Here is a 21,349-nt window from a genome sequence, read left to right as displayed (position 1 = left end):
TGAATAATTTGTTTCCAGTGGCAAGTATGATGTTCCTCTTAAGAAGCCACTACTGCCAATAGTTATGGAAAACGGTCTCTAAAGATTAACACTTGGGGTCAGAAATCCTCTCCCTAGAGCATCTAACCTAAGTGTGCTTTTAGGACAAAGTCAGTCAAGTTGTAGGCAGCATTAGCAGCTCAGCCTCCATCTCTTCCTTCACTTTTACCATCTTCTCCCTGTCAAGAAAACCAACAATTCCAATGGTGTTTCTGCCCATTCTCAACCCCAAGATAAAAACTTAACTTTACTTTTCTGTTTTTTTAATCTTCTCTTTGATTTACCAACAATGCCAAAAATATACACCTGGTTTTTTTTTCTGTGCAATATTTTTAAATTTAGATTTTGAATAAATAAAAATGAAATAACATTCTATAGGTACAAAAGAGTAATGAAAAGTAATTCTTGCTTATTTTATGTTATAAATATATCAAGAATGATTGATCCATTCATATTTATATTGATATATAAACCATAGTGCTAAGGAGTTTTTGAGACACAAAGAATAGTTAAGATAGAATAAGTGGTGTCAAAAAAGTTTCACTATTAATATTTTCTTATTTAATAAGCATTTTACTGAGTGTCCTTAAACTGACTAGGCCCTAGGGATACAATGATGAGCAAAAAGAGCCTATGTTGCACCCTTACTCAGAATAGCTCAGTGGAGTAAGGGAGAACACAGTTAAGTAAATTCTATGCACATGGTAGACTGTTTGATTTGAAGTTACATTTTAATTTCTTGTAGACTTTGATCAGTCGAATCTTGGTTTTCAGACATGACAGACAAAAGCTATTATCTCATTTATTAGTAGTGATTTAGTGGGTTAATAAAACTGATATGGCAGCTGCTCTTATCATAGTAAGTTATTGCAAGTCCCTGAACAGCTTAATCCCATCATTTCCTTATCAGTTATCATTTGTGTAGTGTAAACTAACATTAGGGCTACTAGCTCAGTGGGAACATATGTTTCAGGAATTCTATATAGTGACTGAAATGGAAAAGAAGAAATATAGGTGTAGATATAAATAAATCAGCAAATGAAGAAAAGTATTAGACACAATGTAAATTTTTATTAGTAGTAAGAAGAGCAACAATTATTTCATTTGTCCTATTAAGCATCTCTTACATTTTATAACATGTTAACTTTAAAACGTGGACACAAAAATTAATGAATAAGTCTTCTTTAGTCCTAAAATGTAAAAGATGTAAGGCTAAGGACAATTCATGCTAATGAATGAGTAGAATTTTTTTAGCGCATCACAAAGACTACTAGCATTATGAAAACATTTTCTTAGAGAAATTAGCTAATCATACTCAGGGCTTTTAAGCACTTATACATTTTCTTTATTAGAAATGGATAAAATAGATTCTCATAAAGGGAGAATGAACTGTGAAATGTTTGGGAATATTTATTCAGAATAACCTACAAGATAGGCTTCAGGTAGTGGTATATAAATTAAAACAACTAGTTATCAAACAGTGAAAACATCACTTTTTTACTGAATATGCACGAACATATGTTCTTGTTACACTAGAGTATTTCTGGCAAATATTTCCTAGCAAGTTTATTTTAGGGAAATATATTAATAACAAAATAATGCTATAAAATGTTGCAAGTGAGATGAAAAATCCACGTATACATTGCAAGAAATTGCTCCCTCCAGTTTTATGAGGTTTATCTTTAGCTGTTAAAAGGACAGGCTCATTTACTATCTCTTCTCTACTAAATCATCGCTCAGATGATAACATGTACCTAGTTAAACTAAAAGGAAGATTGAAGGAGAAAAATTATATTATCGGCTCCAGAAAAACTGGATATAAAATGTGCTGGAACATTGTAATGGTTATTGCAAAATAGAGATTTATATTCCTAGCAACATTCTTTCTACCTAAATACACAAATTCCATGCCCTTTATACATATTGTTTAGGTATACAACTTTTATTCAACCCCAGTAATTTACTGGTAACATGGAAATACACAGTACTGGGAGGAGGTTATTGAGTATTGGCTTTAAGAGAATTTGTGTTTGATCAGTTCCCAAAGGATACACTGACTCATCCATTAAATGAGAATTTTTCTTTACAGTAATGTCTAAGGGGGAATGATGTCTAAGGAAAAGATACAATTCTCTTCCTCCAAATCTTACAGTTCAGTGGGGGCGATAAGCCATGTATACACATACCAGTGGTATATGACATATAAAGCTACATGGAATAAGTGACCAGGAGAGGAGTTCAAAGGACAGAAAAATTAGTTTTACCTGAGAGACCAGGCAAAGTTTCATGCATTAAAGCTATGCCTTGAGCTATGGGTAAGAAATGAAGACATGAAGGAAGCAGGACATTCCCAACAGAGAGCACAGCAAAGTAAAGGCACCAAGGTGGGAAAGCGCAGTTATTTACTGAGAACAAGTACTTCTGACAGTAATAGAGAAGTTTACACAGTACTAGTGCTAGGGTTAAAGGAGTTGTAGATTTACTCACATCATGTTAGACAAGAGATTCTTTAATCTCTACCAAATATAAAATTGTGCTGATATTTTTAAGTATGTGATACTATATGCATGCCTTTTATTGATAAATTTCTGTTTATAAAGTTTCCTTTATGATATAGTTATTTTTAACGTTTTTATGTTACTAAATTATTTATTCAACAACTGTTTATTGGTTTCCTCTTATTGGGAGCTTACCTTCCAGAGGGAGTCCTTATTTATATATGGAATTTCAGATATGAAACATCCATATCAATGGTGTAGTTCTTAATGATTCATGTTAGTTGTCGGTGCTTAATATGATTCATGCTGAACTAGAAGAGGGAGTGTGTGTGCTGAGTGCAAACATATTCAAACTATATTTCACTTAAAGATTCCTAATTATAAATAAAATTGAGATGCAAATCTATCGATAGCTAGCTAGCTATATCTATCTATTTATCTGTCTCTATCATCTATCTATCTATCTATCTATCTATCAATCATCTATCTATCTATCTATCTATCTATCTATCTATCTATCTATCTATCTATTGCATCTTGAGTAAGGAAGCGACATGGTCTATTGAAACAAAGAGTGCTCTATGGAGTACTCTTTGAATTGTGTCTTCACAATTCAATTGGGTTTGAATTGTGTCTTCAAACCCATAACTATTTCACAGTCTTTTCAAACAAATCACAACCTTTTGAATCTCTGCTTTGAAATGGAAAAAATACTTTACTTGTAGGCTGATGTGGAGATTTGAGATGAAATATAATAAAGTTCTTTGCATGTAATAGGTGCTCAATTAATGGTAGCTATCTCTATTATTACCTACTCTAGCACGTGCTCTAATTTTAGCTCATATTAATTAGGTATTGCAATTCTTCCTTTGAGTGCTTTTCTCCCCAACAAGACTGTCAAGTCTTCCAGGGCAGAGACCATTTCTCCCTTTCTGAATCCTCAGCACCCAGCACATCATAAGCACTGAATACACGTTTGAGGAAAACAGAGTTCACTCTTTCACTTGTTTCCTATTAGCTGGCATGTTTATTAGATTGTACTGCTAGAACATGCTCAGCTACACCAATATATCTAAATGATGAGGTATTGCTAATGAGAAAAGGACATGCTATTTCTCGTTGATAGGGTGAAGTGTAAGCCGACCAAGTTGTGTCTGATTACAGCGTCATTTACATTGGAACTATGAATAAAATACATTACTTAAAAAGGACTTTTTAAATTTTGGTAGGTATAAAATCTTGACTCTGAATGTAGGTAGAGACATTAAAGTACGCGTATTTTTAAAGATATTTTGCTCTAATGAATGAAAGACAAAATCGTACAGTCATTTTATTAAAAGAAGGAACAAATGAATTGTGTGATGAAAAGATCCTTTTCTTAAAAGTCATAAGTAAGAAAAAATTACAAATCCATATTATTCAATATTTATTGGGTCCTAAAGGGTGTTACAATTTGCACCAAAAGTAATTATCAGGTGACTTTAGAAAATGGAAGAAAAATGTGCCTCAGGCTTGGCCAGTGTGGTCACTGTTCTGTGACTGGCAGGTGGTCTGGTTCAGGAAGCTATGGACTAGGGTAGATGTCAGAAGCATACATGTTCCTGAACTGATTTTTCATGTCAGTGTTTTCATCATTGTGTTGATAACTAGCACAGTGGTCAGGACACAGTATACCCTCTAATATTTGTTAAACTCATGGTCATCCCTTGACCTGTCTTAATATTTTTGTCTACCACCTGTGAAGGCAATGTACTTTTGTCTCAATCTGCATAGCAAACTACTTTACCATCGCGTAATATTATTTATATGTTGAAAAAAAGGTAAATGAGAAAGAAGATAAAGTTATAATAAAAGAAGATTATCAAGTTTTAAAGCAATGCTTAACATATGTTGCTTCAGCAAGTGGCTAAAATGTAGTTGTTTAAACTATAGCATCTATATGACAGACAGCAAGCTTTGCAAAAGAATATGAAATTACAATATACTGTATTTTCACTGTAATAGATTCCTTTGTTTTCTAACATTTCTTGCTTTATTTCTTCTAATATAAAGGCATTTCCTTTGGTATCTTAGTTCTAAAATTTAGTAATATTAATACTTATTTCAGATTCTTGGTTCATTAACTAATTCTAATATACTTTGCTGAATATCATAAAAAATCTGCTTATTTGTTTATGATTTTTAGGCATTTTCCTTATCTATTCCTATTAATAGAGCTGCTTTTGGTAAGGTCTTAATGCTTTAAATAAGTTTCTTTCTTTTAGTTTCTAATTAGAGGTAAATCAGTACAATATTTTGGAGTTTCCATAAGGTTCATATTTTCTCCATTTTTCCCTTTGTTCCAACATACCTTAGAGGTTCTTTCACATCATCTATCAGACGGTTATTTTCTGTACTGTAAAAATCAAGCAGCTATGATCCTCCTTTGTTCAGGGTAATAGGCTATTATTGCCCTTCTACCAAAATTGAGGACTTGAAAATTTGTTCCTACTCTGCCACAATCACAAAATATCTTCATTTATCTTGATCACCCTCTGTTACTATTTCTCAAATATAACAGCTTTCTCTGAAAATGTTTCTTATTATAATATATGTAATTTTTTTCATATTTAAAAATTCTTTTCTCTCCATCTCAAATGGCCCGGGGTCATTAGAGGCAGCTTCTGTACCACAGCCATTAGAACCTAATGGGAGAGAACCTGTCTCGAGGCCTCAGACTTTAGCACTCTGTTACGGCTGTCCACTCGCTGTTCCCCTCCCTAGGAGACAAGGAGTCTACAGCCTGAGTGAACGTGTCCACGCACAGACCACATCCCTCTTCTAGCCCACAGTCCAGGTTCTTGGGGCCCAAGAATATCCTGTTGAAACAGCATCTGGTCTGCCTCCTGGGCCTGTGCAGGGCTCTTCCCCATCAGAGGGCGTTCTGCTCCACCAGTGTACATAGACTCAAAGAACGGGCAGGGGACAGCTGTTTGGGGTGTGTGTGTGTGTGTGGATGGATCTTGGATATGGAGGCTGTGGTGATCATAAGAAGCTCCAAACAGTGAACAGGGGAGCAGGGGCTGAGAAGAGAAGGGGGCTAAGGCTGGCTCTTCTCCATCACCATGCTCCCACATGGAACTCCAGGAGTCTTGGAATTCTAAGTTCAATCCTAGCTTCCAAAATATTACGGAAGTAAATTGCTAAGATAGGAGGACAGAGACATTTTATTTAGCAATGTGTTAGCTTGATTTGTGTATTAAAAAAAAATTAGATATATGGTATGTAGGCCTCCATTTGTGCTCTCATCCTGGGCCTTGAATACATGTAGGGGTGGAATTGCTCTACGAAGTGTCTTCTTTATTGCTGAGGTCAGAAAAGGGAGCTTGAAACTTAGATCCTTTATTGTCCTGTCCGCTTTAAACTCAGATGGTGATACTAAGAATTGAAGTATTAAATATGGTTACACTGATTCCCCTTATTCTCTTTCATTGCATTCCTTCCCTAATCTTAGATGAATGCAAATTGAAACGGTAGATAACCAAATAGGTTGTGGTGCTACATGAGGGAGGGAGGGAGGGAAAAGGAGTGAAAGAAAGCAGAAGTCAGCAGGCTTTGGCCACCTTCACTAAATACCCATTTGACTAGCTTTTGTATAACATTTGTAGCATTTGTACTTGGGTGTGTAATATGTAAGGAGTCTGCAATTTAGGAGACTATGCTACCACTTGAGACTAGGTGAGATGCTATACTAGATGCTAGATGCCTGTGGCTCAGGATCCATAGACACATTTATAACAAATTACTCATAACGCTGTTACATTCCATGTTTCCTATTTCCATTGATTCATGACATATATAGATTTTCCCCCATTGTTGCACAAAAGTTTGAAGTGAAAATGACAGTGAGTTGGGCTCCTCATTCTCATGAGGAAAATGACTTCTAACGTCACATGTTTTATACATATTCCTATTTATGACATCAATGTCTTCCTCACAGATAACATCACGCTCTTTTCTCCATCCAATAGGTACACTACAAAGGAAGTCTACCATTTTCTTATTCAATTGACTAAGTTCAAATTGAACAGAGCCATTTTCAAATAGACACACTCAATATACTTAGAGCCAATGCCTACATTTACAAATTTAAGTGCCGACAGTTAAATGCTTACAATTACAATTTTAGTTTATTTTTGGTTTTTGAAACCCAATTTTTAGGGGTTTGAAAGGGATTGACAGTAGGTAATTCTCCTATCGTTTTCAAGCCTAGAGCCAGAAATACGACGATAAGTTAGATTCGTTACCATCAACGAGGGATTGAGCACATTAAGATGTTACTTGAAAATTATCAGGAAAGGAAGGTGGTCAGTGGGTTGCAGTTCTTACTTGTGGTTTACTTCAATTATACTTTAGTGTCCTTTCCCCTTCAAAACACTTCTTTATTAACGCAGAGCTGGTTCCTGTCCTTGCTCTAGGTATCATTATTATGGGATTGGCATCAAAGAAAGCAGTGCATATTACCACTCCGTTTATTCTGGAAAGGGCCTGACAAGGTAGAGTTCCACTATCTTCAAGACAAGTTCTCTGCATTTCTTTAAATATTCATAATATCTATTAAATAAAATGACTTACTAATTTTACTTATTGAAATGTTTGCTGTTAAGGCTCAGACCTGAATTTCGACTTTGTATGGACATATACAGTGGTCTGGATTACCGAGATATTTACACAATTTGCAATCATTAATGAGAAATTAATGGTGAACCAGGTACATCAGAGAGATGAAAAGGAAAAATCAGGGAATCAAAACTGCTTTAAAATTGGTATTTACTTATAGGCCGAATCTGTTTTCCAGATGTATTCAGTAAAAATAAAAGCAGAATATGTAAATTTTTTCCCTAAGAGATAACCTTTTTTAAAGATCTATGTCTTTGGCTAGTATTTTACAAAGATAAAAATTTTATTATAATCATCTCTAATTATATATATGTTAAATACCAGCTTACCTTAGTAAGATAAAGCTACTGAAATGTTTGAGTCTCTGTGAAAGGAAAAACACAAATGAATATAAAGAACACATTAATCTCCCATTAACTATTAGGAAGAGGTTATTGACAAGTGAGGTGACATTCAATGAAGCCAGTAATAATACACAATTATTATGTTTAAATTCTGGAGCTCTGAATAATTAAATCTGTATCTGAGATGGCCTTGTGGAATAATTTATCAAGAACTGCTCTTAACTCTCAAAAGAATGGATTAGTTTTAAAAGTATCCTCTGGAAAAAAATAATTTTAATCACCTGAGTCATACTAAGATGAGCTCAGATATTATTACAAAGAAGATAATGGTAGCTTACTAGCCACTACCCATTGTAAAGTGTAAATACAGGCCAGAACACACACTAATATTTAATATCAAGTGTTCTTTGTTTGCCTCAAATCTTACAAGATTCCATAAATATTCTTCATTTTACTTTAATAAACTTATTTTTTTAGTCAGTTGAGAAAGATGCTTGTGTCCTTTTGAAAATCAAACAACTTTCTTTAGATTTATTTCATTAATAATGGTATGAATTTACTACTTTGTAGGTTCTCTGTATTTCCTTGAGTGCTATACTGTATATATACATATATATAAAACTAATGAAAAATGTACTGATTTTTAAGGTTTTCTGGAAGCAAGCTAAAGAATGAGGTAAGAATTCTTTTCATTTCTATTTTATATCTGCTGTAATATGTATTACAAGCTGAACAATAAGTGTTAATCACCCTCATTGGCAAATATAGACATGAATGTTATTTATTAGGATCCCCTTGAATGATTGAGGACTTCAGCAGAGCAAAGTTAGACTTGGGGCAGCTGAAGATTCTTTACATGGACCTAGTGAACAACTTCCAATTAACCTAGTAGGGGTGATTTTTCTATTCTTAAGCGACTGCAAAAAAAAATTACTGATCCAACACATTTTTATTTCATTATAAGCAGAAAGCCTAAAGTTGAGGTTATAGGAAGGACTGGTATTCGGAATATACCCATTTAGACAAAACTTTTAATGTTATCCAGAAGTCCAAATTTATGCTATGGTTTGTTTTAACCACTGTGTGTGTGTGTGTGTGTGTGTGTGTGTGTGTGTTATTCAGTTTGCTGATCTCTTCTGCAATGGTGGGGTGTGGATGGTGGAGGTGGGAGCTAAGGTATAACTCTCTCTCTCTCTCTCTCTCTCTCTCTCTCTCTCTCTCTCTCTCTCACACACACACACACACACACACACACACACACACACACACCCTTACTTTCTCCCTAGACACCCCTCCTCCTCCTTGTACCAACCAAATCACAGATCAGTAAACTGACTTTATCTAATTGAGTTAGATTACCATTAGGTACAGCATGGCTAATTAGACACATGATAAGGCCTTCATTATCCTCAAGTTAATTAATCATTAAAAAGAGGTGCCACAGAACTAAGGGCACATGATAATGTGTTGTGTGGTAAATCTAGATGTCAGGTAAATTGTAACTCCATTAGTTTGGTGAAATGATGCAAACATATTATCTTAATAAATGATATAAAGCCCCCAACCCTCTGAAATGACCAATTTCTTTCCACCAGCGTTTTAAATGCAGTTAATGGCTAATTACATAATAAAACCCTCTAGATTGCTCTTTTTATTATTAAATAATAGCTCTTTATTAGATAAACAATTGTAAAAGTGCAAAAATATTGACTTAGAAATACACTTAGAAATATTGACTTAGAAATACATCAACAGGGAATTTAAGTAACTTCTCTCAGGTGTTTTTTCTACCACTTGGGTGAAGCTGGTGGTACTAGCAAGCCATCGGCTAATATAGCATGTGTATGGCAAGCCTTGTTTTGTAGAATAAAATAAAAATGTTTGTCAAGTCTAATATTTCCTCCTTAGAAGAGTACACTACAAATTCAGGTGTAGATTTTGTCAACAAAGTAAAAATAAAATACGTTGGTCAGGCTATACAGCCTATTTTTCTAAAGATACCTGAAGCAGTAATAGAGTATCATTGTTATGATTATTTTAGAGATTAATACAATTAAGGACTTTCTAAAGACTCAGAACTACTCTAGATACTTTTCAAAAATGATAACAAACTATTTGTTTAACAATGTTAAAGTAAAAAAAAAAAAAATTATAGGGCGACCAACCATAGTTTACTCAGGATCTGAGACTTTCAGTGTAAACCTACATATACTTCCAGTCATTTGAACGTTAATAACTGTGAGATAGCGAAAATAGGTGTGAACGTTGCTAGTTTACAGCTAAGGAAACTGAGTCTGAGAGATATATTTGGTTTTCAAATAATATTGAGTAAAGTTCTATTTTTTAAAACCATGGTCATGATAATTAATCAATAGATTACAGGTACTGGAAACAAAACAGTAAATGGATAGATTTGATCCTTTACAGTGTTGCAGGAAAATATACCTTATTAAACAAATAATTATAAGTAATAATAAAGAGTGTCATGGGGGTTAACCTAGTTTAAGTGGTTAAGGACATTTCCCACGGGAAGTGACATTTAAGGAAAGAAGTGAGAGTAAGTGGGGGTTTGGAGGAGGAGTGCAGTAGAGGAAGAGAGAGCGAGAGTAGTCCAGACAGAAGGAACATCGTAGGTTAGGGTTTCTCAGCCTTGGTATTATTTACATTTCGGGCCAGATAATTAATTCTGTGTTTTGGGAGATGTCCTGTGCATTGCAGGATGTTTTGCAGCATCACAATGTCACTGGCTTCTACCCACCAGATTCTAGCAGCAACACCCCTGCCCGCCTTGTGACAACCAAAACTGTCTCTGACATTGCCAAATGTCAACCACTGGCATATGGGAAGGAAAGCAAGAGCGGCACTATGTTATAGATATATGGATAGACTGGATATGAAAATATCTGGACTTGGATAATAACCCTAGAGATGGAAAGGAGTGACTGATTTTTCACTAGGAAACACTTGGAAGAGAAGCAGGTAGAAAGAGTAGAAATATAATGGGTTCAATTGGGAACTTGTCATATTTATTGTGCTTGTGAAATATCCAGTGTAGACTTGATGTGGGCAGTTGGATACATGTGACTGGACAAGAGGATTTAAATATTTAGTTTGGTAGTGACTGAAGCCATGGTAATGGGTAAAAATGTCTAGGGAAAAAGTGAATGAGAAAAGAAGGGGTTATAAGAAAAAAGTTCTAAACAGTGGGTAGAAAAAAAGGGCCAGCAGATAACTGAGGAAAATTTAGACAAGTAAGAAAAAAGGAGAATATAGTGGCAGAAAAGCAGAAAGAAAAAAATGCTTTCAACAGAAGGGAATGGTTACTCTTATCGAATTGTTGCTAAAAGGTCATCAAGATATAGACTGGAAAATATCTGTGGAATTAATTAAGTAGAGATAATGAATGACTTCAGGGAGAACATTTTCAGTGGACAGCTGGGTTTGATTGGTTTGTAAAATGAGTGGGAAGTGGTATTGAATGTAGAAACTTCAGTCAAGTGGAGAGTGATTATTGGAGGACTTTTGAAATTTAGTTTTTTTTTCTTTTTTTTTTTTTGTAATTCTTTTATTTTTTGAAATTTAGTTTTGAAGGATGATTAGATAATTGTTCTTATGTTGATAAAACAGATCCAGTAAAGAGTAGAGACTATAGATATGCCAGAGAGGGAGGGGGAAGTTGAGAGCACAAGGTCAGTGAAGGGTGGGCAGGAAACAGCTTCAGAATGGAGGAAGTGGCCCTAGAGAGAAGAAACACTTCTTTCATTAAAACTGTAAAGAGGAAAGGGTAAATTCAGATGCAGATATATTTATAGATTTTGTGATAGAAAATTAAGATAGTTTGGTACTTTCAGACTTCTCTCAGGAATTAGTAGACAGGTCAGCTGCAGTGAGTGAAAATCACAGGAAAACAAAGGAATTTGAAGAGTTTAAAGAAAGTCCCAAGTTCTTCTCAATCAGGATGCCCATACAGAAGGTAGCCCTAATGCCGTTGTATATAAGCAACGAGCTCTTTCATGCATCTAAAATGGTACTAGCTAAGCACTGTCCTTGGGAGAATTGAGAAAATGGTAATCCAAATCCTTTTCTCTAGGACCTCCTTTTCTCACAGATCCCCTGTTAAGAGAGACTGGGAACAGTCTCTGAGGAAGGCAAGAAAGGTAGGATATTATAAAATTTAAACTGCAGGCCCCAGCATAAATGCAAAATATTTAGGAGCAATCATAGTAAGGGAAGCCTATTACCTGTTTGAACAAAAATACAGGTATAATAGAAAATTTTAAATCAAAAGACATACCACATGCTTGGATAAAAATACTACATGTTATAAATGTGCCAATTCTTCTTAAATGAATTTAGACATTTAATGCTCTAATAAAAATTGGAGTGAGTAATTTTTGGAAATGATGAAAATGTCTATAAACTTGAACTAGAAGAATATACAAGAAGTAATATTTTAAAAGAAATGTAAACAAGAATAGTTAAAAGGGGATTTGTCTGGTAGATATAAAAATATTATATTATGACATGATGATACTGACCCAATTGTAGCTAGAACACATCAACAGCAGAGATAAAATACCCCCAAAAAGATCTTAGTATATATAAGAATTTAGTGTCTGATCAGGAGACATTACAACGAATGCAGGAAGAAAATATTTTTCAATGAATTGTCTTAAATCCTTTATGGAGGAAGATGGAATACCAAATAAATAAAGTTCTTCAGGGCACTGTGTTAGAAAAATAGAAAAAATATTTCTATACCTCATACCTTTATGAATTTCATATAAATTATCAAATATAAAAAGAACAATTAGAAGAAACATGTATCTACATTTCTGGATGGATAGAGATTTCAAAGGAAAAAATAACAAATTAAAAATTTCTTTGTATCAAAAGAATCATATACAAAATTTGAAGTCAAGAAACAACTGAGGAAGATATTTTCAGCAAATATTACAATGGGATAATATCTTTACTACACAAAGAAATCCTATGAATTTATAAGAAAAATATGAACACCACAATCAATAGCAAAAGATGTGAATAGACAATACACATAAGGAAGAAAAGGCCAATAAATGCATGAAAAATGGACTACGAAATAAATAAAAATTAAAATAACATTTTAAATTATAAACTTATCAAATATTAAAAATTATGAAGCAGGTAAAAGTATGGTAAAATAAGCTCTTTCATATCTACTGGTGAAGACAGAATAAATTTTCTGGAAAATAGTTGCAAGATCTGTATCTACTCTTTAAAGCCTCATACTCTCCCACTAATTTCACTTTTGTATCAATCTCACATAAAGAAATAATAAATATGGACAAAATATCATGCAAAAAAATTGTTATTGACTAGAGTGAAAAAATGTATGCAACCTAAATGACTAATAATAAAGAAATGATTACATGATTTTATGACTTTTATGGGACCAAATATTGTATCATTTATTAAAAGCCTATTTTAATGATGTGAAGAAAAGTTAATTAAGAAAAATGGATACAAAAGCAAATACATGTATATGGCTTCAAATATATAAAATAAAACTGGATATTTAGATATCATATCTAAGTGGCAGGGGATTAATATCTCTAAGTATGCTGTGCACTACGGTAGCCTCTATCCACGAGTGGCTATTAATTACATAAAATATTCAGTTTCTCTGTCACATTAACTACATTTCAAGTGATTAATAGCCATATGTGGCTAGTGATTACTGTATTGGACAGTGCAGATATAGAACATTTTCATCATCACAGAAAGTTCTATCAGCACTGTGGAATAAGTAAAGTATTCAACTCAAGAATAAAAGACAAGTTAAATATAGCAAAGTATACAAGTAGGCAATTCACCCAAGATGAAGAAGAATGACTAGTAAATAGTGCTGGTGTTCATGGCGCTCATTCTGATTGACCAGGTTCTATAACATTTGGTCAATAAATATTTTAAATGCCATTTCTGCCAACATATGTAAAGTGCTCCATCTAAACTTTAACCAGGGAAATGCAAGTTAAAACTATAAGGAGTAGTTATTTCACTATTATTGGAATAGCAGAAATTTAAAAAATCTAAAAATATAATTGAGAATGTGGGGTAAAGGAACTCTTATAAATAGTACGAGGGATAGTAACTAGTAGAGTTAAAGGTGCACACACCTAATAACTGCATTCCTAGAGAAACCTTCACACTGCGTAAGGAGGCATGTATGGGGATGTTCATAACAGTATTGTTTATAATCTCAGAATATTGGAAACTAAATGTCCATTATGAGATAATGTGAAAATACATTTTTATATATCTATACATGGGAATGGTATACTTCTTTGGAAATGAGTGAACTATAAGAAACAAATTAAATGTGTCAAAACCTAAAGTTGAGTAAAGAAAGCTCATTGAATTTAGAAGGATACGTAATGTATGGTACGATTTTTAAAGCAACAGTATTTATTGCTTAAGAATATCTACATATGAAAACCAAATCTAGAACATTAATTATTTCTTGTGAGGAAGGAAGAGAATGAGATTAAGGAGAGCAACAGAAGCTGCTTTTAATATTTCAAATATCTACTGTCTTAACCAGGGTGGTGAGTATATGGGTATTTGTTACTTTTTATCTATACATTTTTTTTAAGTTTTAAATAGTTCATAATATAAAAGCAAACAAAATCAACAAAGCAAAACAAAAAGGAAAGAGGATGCTAAGAGTAATTATTAGTCAGTGTATGAATTTTGGTTGTTTTCAATTTTTTTCACAAATGTTGTGGTTTATATTTCATTTCTTTTAACTAGGTAAGGTACTGAGTTGCTATTATGTCTTAGGGAAAAGTCCCTCGATTTCATATATTTCAACCAGGAAGTTTTCCTGATAGCTTGAGTTTCCTTCTTCTTAACATCAACCATTCATGTCCAGTTTAACAACTTTGTACCAAGATAAATAACAAATCCTCCCTTCTTGGTATATGCTTTTCAAATATTTGTAGACTGTTATCATGCTCTCTTTTAGTCATCACTTAGACAAACTCTGCAGCTTAACTCCTTTAATCTTTCCTCATAAATCAGACCCTCTTGCCTTCTAATCATATTGTTTCTTTTCTGTAGGTTCCTTCTTATTTTCTTTTGGAAATAAGATTTTTAATAGTTTACTCAGGAGTACTGAAGTCATTAGTTGACAAAAAGAGAGAGAAAAAAAAAAAACAAAGACCGGACTTGTGTAGCTGGTCTACGATATGGCACCTCCTTTAGTGCAATTAAAATGGGAAACATATTAGTTAGAATTGAAATGATTATATTTTACTTTTTTTCCCCAGTTTATCAATCCCTCCTTTTTTTGTGTGTTGCATGTTCTGGACAGATATTATTATTTGATTTATACTAACTCTGTTCACAATTGTTAACATATATAAACAAATTACATTTTTTAAACTTTTCCTTGTGCACTTTTTGCCTCCTATTATATTTTACACATGTTGCTAGCTTCTGCTACACAAAACTGTTATTTAATCAACACGAAAGCTTTAAATAAGTACTAAAATAAAAGATATATATTTTGTTATTTAATATGTGTTTCCTTAGCACTCTAACATTTTTATTGGAAAATGTATTATTTGTAACACACGCACATGCAGACACACACAATTTTAAAAAATAACCATAAGATAAAAATTGAAGACCTACCCCATGCTTAAAAGAGAGAAGTTCTCTGTGTGCCTCCATCCCAATCATTTCCCTCTTTCCCTGCCTACCAAAAGTTTCTGCTCTCCGGAATTTGGTGTTAATCACTCCTCTGTTTTCCCTTGAAGTTTATGACTTATGAATGAAAACTTAAACATTGTTGTGATGATTGTACAACAATATGAATACTTAATACCACTGAACTGTATAGTTAAAAATGATTAAAATAAATTTTATGTGTTATTTGCCCAGTTCATTATTACCCAATGTATTATTTATTATGTGCCCTAGACAGAAACGGACTCATTTTTTTCTATGACTTTCTGCTTTCATTCAACGTTAGGTTTTGTGATTCATCGATGTTAATACATGTAGTTCTAGTACCTTTATTTGTACGGCTGTATAGTATTACATTTGATGAAGACATATCACAATGCATTTATTCATACCACCATTGGAGGAATTTTTCTTTTTTCTGGAAAAACAATATTGCTATGAACATTCTTCAAGTGCACATGTGTAGGAGTGGAATTCTGGGTCCTAGGATATGCTTATGTTGAACTTTACTAGTTAAGGTCAAGTTGTTTTTCAAAACAAAATGTTGTATTAACTTATGTCTGTTCATCTTTGTGTGAGCATTCCTTGTGCTTCACATTCTCATAACACCTGATATTGAACATTTTAGTTTTTGCCAATCCAATGGGTGTAAAATGTAATCTATGGTTTTCATATGAAAACTGCTATTGAGAATTACATAAAAAAATATGAGCTTGAATAACTTTTTGGATTTTTATTGCCCGATTCTTTTCTATGACATACTGGTTCAGATCACATAATTTTTCTATTTTAAAAATTTGATTCTTAGGAGTTCTTTATGTATTCTGGACACTAATATCCTGTATGTTATATGTTGTAAATAACTTCTTCCAGTTGGTGGCATGACTCTACATGTTGGTGGCATGACTCTACAGCCCCTTTTGATGAAGATAATTTTTAAATTTTGTGGTTAGTGTTTTTTGTATCTTGTTTGTTAAAATCTGCATATATTCTAGATCATAAAATTTACATAGTCTTCTAAAAGTATAAAGTTGCTCTTACCACGTAAGTCCTTATTTCATCTACAATTGATTTTTTTTCAATATTTTGTGCTAAAATACACATAAGATTTGCTATCTTAATAGTTTTTAGTATACAGTTCAGTGGCGTTAAGTGTATTCATATTGTTGCACAACCATCACCCTCCAGAGAACTCTTTTCATTTGGCAAAATTGCAGTTCTATACTCATTAAACAATAACTCCCCATCTCCCCTTTGCCCAGCCCCTGAAAACCACCGTTCTATTTTTTGTGTCTGTGACTGTGAATACTCTAGGTATCTAAGTGGAATCATATTATTTTTGTCTTTTTGTGTCTGGCTTATTTCACTTAGCATAGTGTCCGTGAGGTTCAGCCATGTTGTAGCATATGTCAGATTTTCTTCCTTTTTAAGGCTGGATAATATTTCATTGTATGTATATACCACATTTTACTTATTCATCATCTGTCAGTGGACAACTGTGTTGCTATCATGGTTTAGCTATTGTGAATAATGCTGCTAGGATCATGCATGTACAAATATATCTTCCAAGCCCTGCTTTCAATTATATATATTTCAAATGGGTATATAACCCAGAAGAGGAATTACATATGTTAATTGCATCATATGTTAAGTCTATTTTAAATTTTTTTTGAGGAAACTCCATGCTGTTTAACACAGCAGCTGTACCATTTTACATTCCCATCAACAGTGCATAAGAATGTCAATTTCTCTACATCCTCACTAAAACTTGTTAGACCTGTATATGTATTTTTCAATTGTAGCTGTCCTAATGGGTGTGAAGTGGTATCTTGTGTGGTTTTAATTTCCTTTAATTATTAATAATGTTGAATATCTTTTGATGTGCTTGTTGACTATTGATATATCTTCTTTGGAGAAATGTCTAGTCTAGTCCTTTGCCCATTTTTGAATAGTTGTTTTGTTTTTCTATTGCTGAGATTTATAAATTCTATATATATTCTGGATATTAATCCCTTATCAAATATGGTTTTAAATATCTTCTCTCATTCCATGGACTGACTGCCTTTTCACTCTGTTGATAGTGTCCTTTGATGCACAAAAGTTTAACATTTTTGTAAAGTCAAATTTGTCTGTTTTTGCTTTTGCTACCTGTGCCTTTGGTATCTTTTCCATGGAATCATTGCCTAATCCAATAAAGCCTATGTTTTCCTCCAAGAGTTTTATAGTTTTATGTCTTATATTCAGGTCTTTGATCAATTTGGATAATTTTTGTATGCAGTGCTAGGTAAAGGTCCATCTTTAATCTTGCATGTGGATATCCAGTTTTCCTATTACCATTTATTGAAATGTCCTTACTGTCTTTTTCCCATCAACTGGTCTTGGTGCCCTTGGTGAAATTCATTTCACCATATATATGAGGATTTATTTCTGAGCTCTCTGTTCTGTTCCATTGATCTATTTGTTTGCGTTTATGCCATTAGCATGGGGATTTTGTAGTAAGTTTTGAAACAGGAAGTGTGATGTCTTCAAATTCTTTTTAAAGATTGTTTTGCCTGCTTGGAGTCTTTTGAGTTTCCATATGAATTATGGAATGAATTTTCTATCTGCAAAAATGTCATTGGGATTACATTAAATCTGTGGGTCATTTTGGGTAACATTGACACTTGACATTATTAAGTCAGTGTGGGATATTGTTCCAGTGTTTTGTGTCTCCTTTAATTGTTTTGCCATGCTTTGTAGTTTTCAGTACACATATCTTTCACCTCATTGGTTAAGTTTATTCCTAAGTATTCTATTCTTTTTGATGTATTTGTAAATGGAATTGTTTTCTTAATTTCCTTTTTGGCTTGTTCACTGTTAGTATAAAGAAATGCAACTGATTTTTGTGTCCTGGCTTTGTATCCTGCAAATTTGCTAAATTTGTTTCTTAATTCTGTTAGTAACAGTTTTATTTGTGGAATCTTTAGGGTTTTCTATATATAAAAACATGTTTGTGAACAGAGATAATTTTACTTCTGTTTTCCCAATTTGGATGATTTTCATTTCCTTTTCTTGCCTAATTGCTCTGGCTATGACTTCCAGTACTATGTTGAGTAAAAGTGACAAGAATGGACATCTTTGCAGATGTCCATTCTTAGCAGAAAAATCTTTCAGTCTTTCACCATTGAATATGAGTTATCAATAGGTATTTTACATATGCTGTTTTATTTTTAGTTTCTTACTTTGTAAAGTGTTTTTCTCATGTCTAGGTGTTCTATCCAGTATTGGCATGTCCAACTGTTATTTTAGAATTATTTTTTCCTTTAATTCTATTAGTTTTTAGAACTAATAGAATCATTAGTTCTATTAGTTCTAATAGAATTATTAGTTCAAAATGTATCTATTTGCTTAATATTTTGATGGTCTTTAGTAGATGTGTAAATGTTTTAATTGTTATATCTTTTGCTGTATTGAATCTTTTATTAAGATATAATGTCCTCTTACATAATATTTTATAATTTAAAGTCTGTTTTATGTAATATTAGTGTAGTCACCCTTGTTTTGTGTTGATTACTGTTTGAATGGAAAATCTTTTTCCATCCTTTTTCTCTTTTAACCTATTGTGTCTTTTAATCTAAAGTAAGTTTCTTGTAGACAGAATATAATTTTTTTCTTTTCTGCCAATGTCCCTTTTTTTTTTTTTTTTTTGATTGGGGGAAATTAATCCATTTACGTTTAAAGTAATTACTGAAAAGGAGTGACTTCCTTCTGTCATTTTGCTATTAGTTTTTTGCATGCCTTATATTTCCTCTAATTTCCTACATTACTGTCTTCTTTTGTGTTTAGCTGATTTTTCTGTAGTGAAATATTTTAATTCTCCTATGATTTGCTTTGGTGTATATTCTATAGCTCTTTTCTTTTTGGTTATCATGGCATTACATTTAACTCCTAAAGTTATAACAGTAAAATGAAACTATACCAGCTAAAGTTCATAACATACAAAATTCTGCTCTTTTATAGCTCAACCCTAACCCCTTTCAATTATTGATATCGCAGAATTTCTTCTTGATAAGTTGTATGTTCAAAAATATACACTTTTTTTTTTATAATACATCAGTCTCTTAAATTATGTGGAAAAGAACATGTGGAGTTACAAATGAAAGTTACAATAATACTAGCTTTTTTACTAATGATTATTTTTTAGAAAAATATATATGTTAGTCTCTTAAATCATGTAAGAAACAGAAAGTGAAGTTACAACTGTTGTTATAATAGCAGCTTGTATAATTGTACATGTATTTACCTTTTTTGAGATCTGTATTTCTTCATATGATTTCGATTACTGTCTAGTGTTCTTTCATTTCAACCTGCAGGACTCACTGTAGAATTTCTTGCAGGATAGGTCAAGTAATAAAAAACTTGTTCAGCTTTTGCTTATCTGTGAGTGTCGTGTGTGTGTGTGTGTGTGTGTATGTATGTATGTATGTATGAATATCTTAATTTCTCCCTTAATTTTGAAACATAGTTTTTCCACATACAAAATTTTTGGTTGACAGCTTTTCTCTTAGCACTTGGAATGTATCAGCCTGGCCTACAAAGTTTCTGCTGAGAAATCTGCAAATAACTTTATTGAGGATTCCTTTTATGTAATGAGTTGCTTCTCTTTTTCTGCTTTCAAGAGTCTCTATCTTTTGAAAGGTTGCTTATGATGTGTCTCAGTATGGGTCTCTCAGTTCATCACACTTAGAGTTTGTTGAGCTTCTTGGATGTTTGTATTCATATCTTTCGTAAACTTGAGACGTTTTCAGCTGTTATTTCTTCAATTACTCCCCTCCTCCCCAAACCTTCTGGGACTCTCACAATATGTTTGTTGATCTGCTTGATGGTATCCCATAGGTTCCTTAGATTCTGTTTGCTTTTTAAAAATGTTTTTCTGTTCCTCTGACTTGATAGGTTCAATTGTTCTTTCTTCAAGTACGCTAATTCTTTTTTCTGTCTGTTCAAATCTACCTTTCATTCCCTGTAATAAATTTTTCATTTCAATTATTTTACTTTTCAGCTCTAGCATTTCTTTTTGGTTTCTTTTTAGGTTTTCTATTTCTTTATTCATATTTGCAATTTGTTCATACATCATTTTACTTTCTCCATATCCTCCCTTAGTTCTGTAAAAATCTTTAAGACAACTGTTTTAAAGTTTTTTGTCTAGTTGGTCTACCACATGGTCTTTGTTGTTTATAGTTTCTTTGGTTTATTTTTTTTTCCTTTGAATGGACTATACTTTCCTGTTTCTTTGTATGCCTTGTGACCTTTTGTTGAAAACAACATTTGAATCTAATAATGCAGTAACTCTGGAAATCAGATTTTCCTTCTTCCCAAAGGTCTGCTTCTTGTTCTGTTTTATTTTTTATTGTTGTAGGCTGTCTCCATACCAAGATCAGCCTGAGGTCTTTTAGGCCTTCTCGGGTCTTCTCAGATCTTTTCTCAGCCTGCACCTTTCTTTGGGTATGTGCAGTGACTTTCTAATTTCTCCCATAAATGCAGTTGCTTTTGCATGTCTCACTGTTTAATATCTGGTTTTCAAAAGAGGGGAATAAACAAAACATGAAGGGAACGAAAAAGGAAACAATCTTTTTAGTCTCCTAGAAGTCACTTTAGCCAGTATGGGGGGCTTGCAAAAATGGCAGGTAGGATGAAAAAGGGCTACCTCTCTCTGTGTTTGTACCTCCATGATGAGAAGCAGCAATCAGTGATCAGAACAAAGATTCCTGGTATTTGGAGCATAGGGTCATTATTACCAACCTGGTTCCCACAAGCTATGAGCAAGATGCTACTGCAACTTGTGTACTGTCTGCGGAGGGTGGAGGATGGTAGCTACTACTGATCTAAAAGCTGAAATTGACCCACATTAATTGCAGTTTATGCTCCAAGACTTCACTTGGAAGTCTTCAACAGACTCCAGAGTTCCAAAATAATTATATCTGATAGATCTTGCCAGTGCAATTGTTATCTTGGTGGGGAGACATATTCCTGGTACTTCCTACTCCACCATCTTTCTAGAATCCTCCTCCTCTAATTGACTTTTTAGTGTATGATGAGATA

The 21,349-nt window shown here is 33.2% G+C and overlaps 1 protein-coding gene across 1 annotated transcript in view; it reads left to right on the top strand.

The window, feature by feature from the left end:
* The window catches only part of RFX6 (regulatory factor X6), a 55,573-nt gene that overhangs the window by 9,768 nt on the left and 24,456 nt on the right, over positions 1–21,349 (top strand). The window contains exons 5-6 of the mRNA XM_019741337.3: positions 6,995–7,072; positions 8,189–8,216. Coding sequence (XP_019596896.2) covers positions 6,995–7,072; positions 8,189–8,216 — 106 coding nt within the window. The remainder of the gene's footprint in view (positions 1–6,994; positions 7,073–8,188; positions 8,217–21,349) is intronic.

This window comes from Rhinolophus sinicus, chromosome 2, assembly GCF_057876585.1.
Source record: "Rhinolophus sinicus isolate RSI-liver-muscle chromosome 2, RSI-T2T, whole genome shotgun sequence".
Classification (NCBI taxonomy): domain Eukaryota; kingdom Metazoa; phylum Chordata; class Mammalia; order Chiroptera; family Rhinolophidae; genus Rhinolophus; species Rhinolophus sinicus.
The sequence above is the reverse complement of the archived record's forward strand: the minus strand, read 5'-3'. Positions and strand labels throughout refer to the sequence as shown.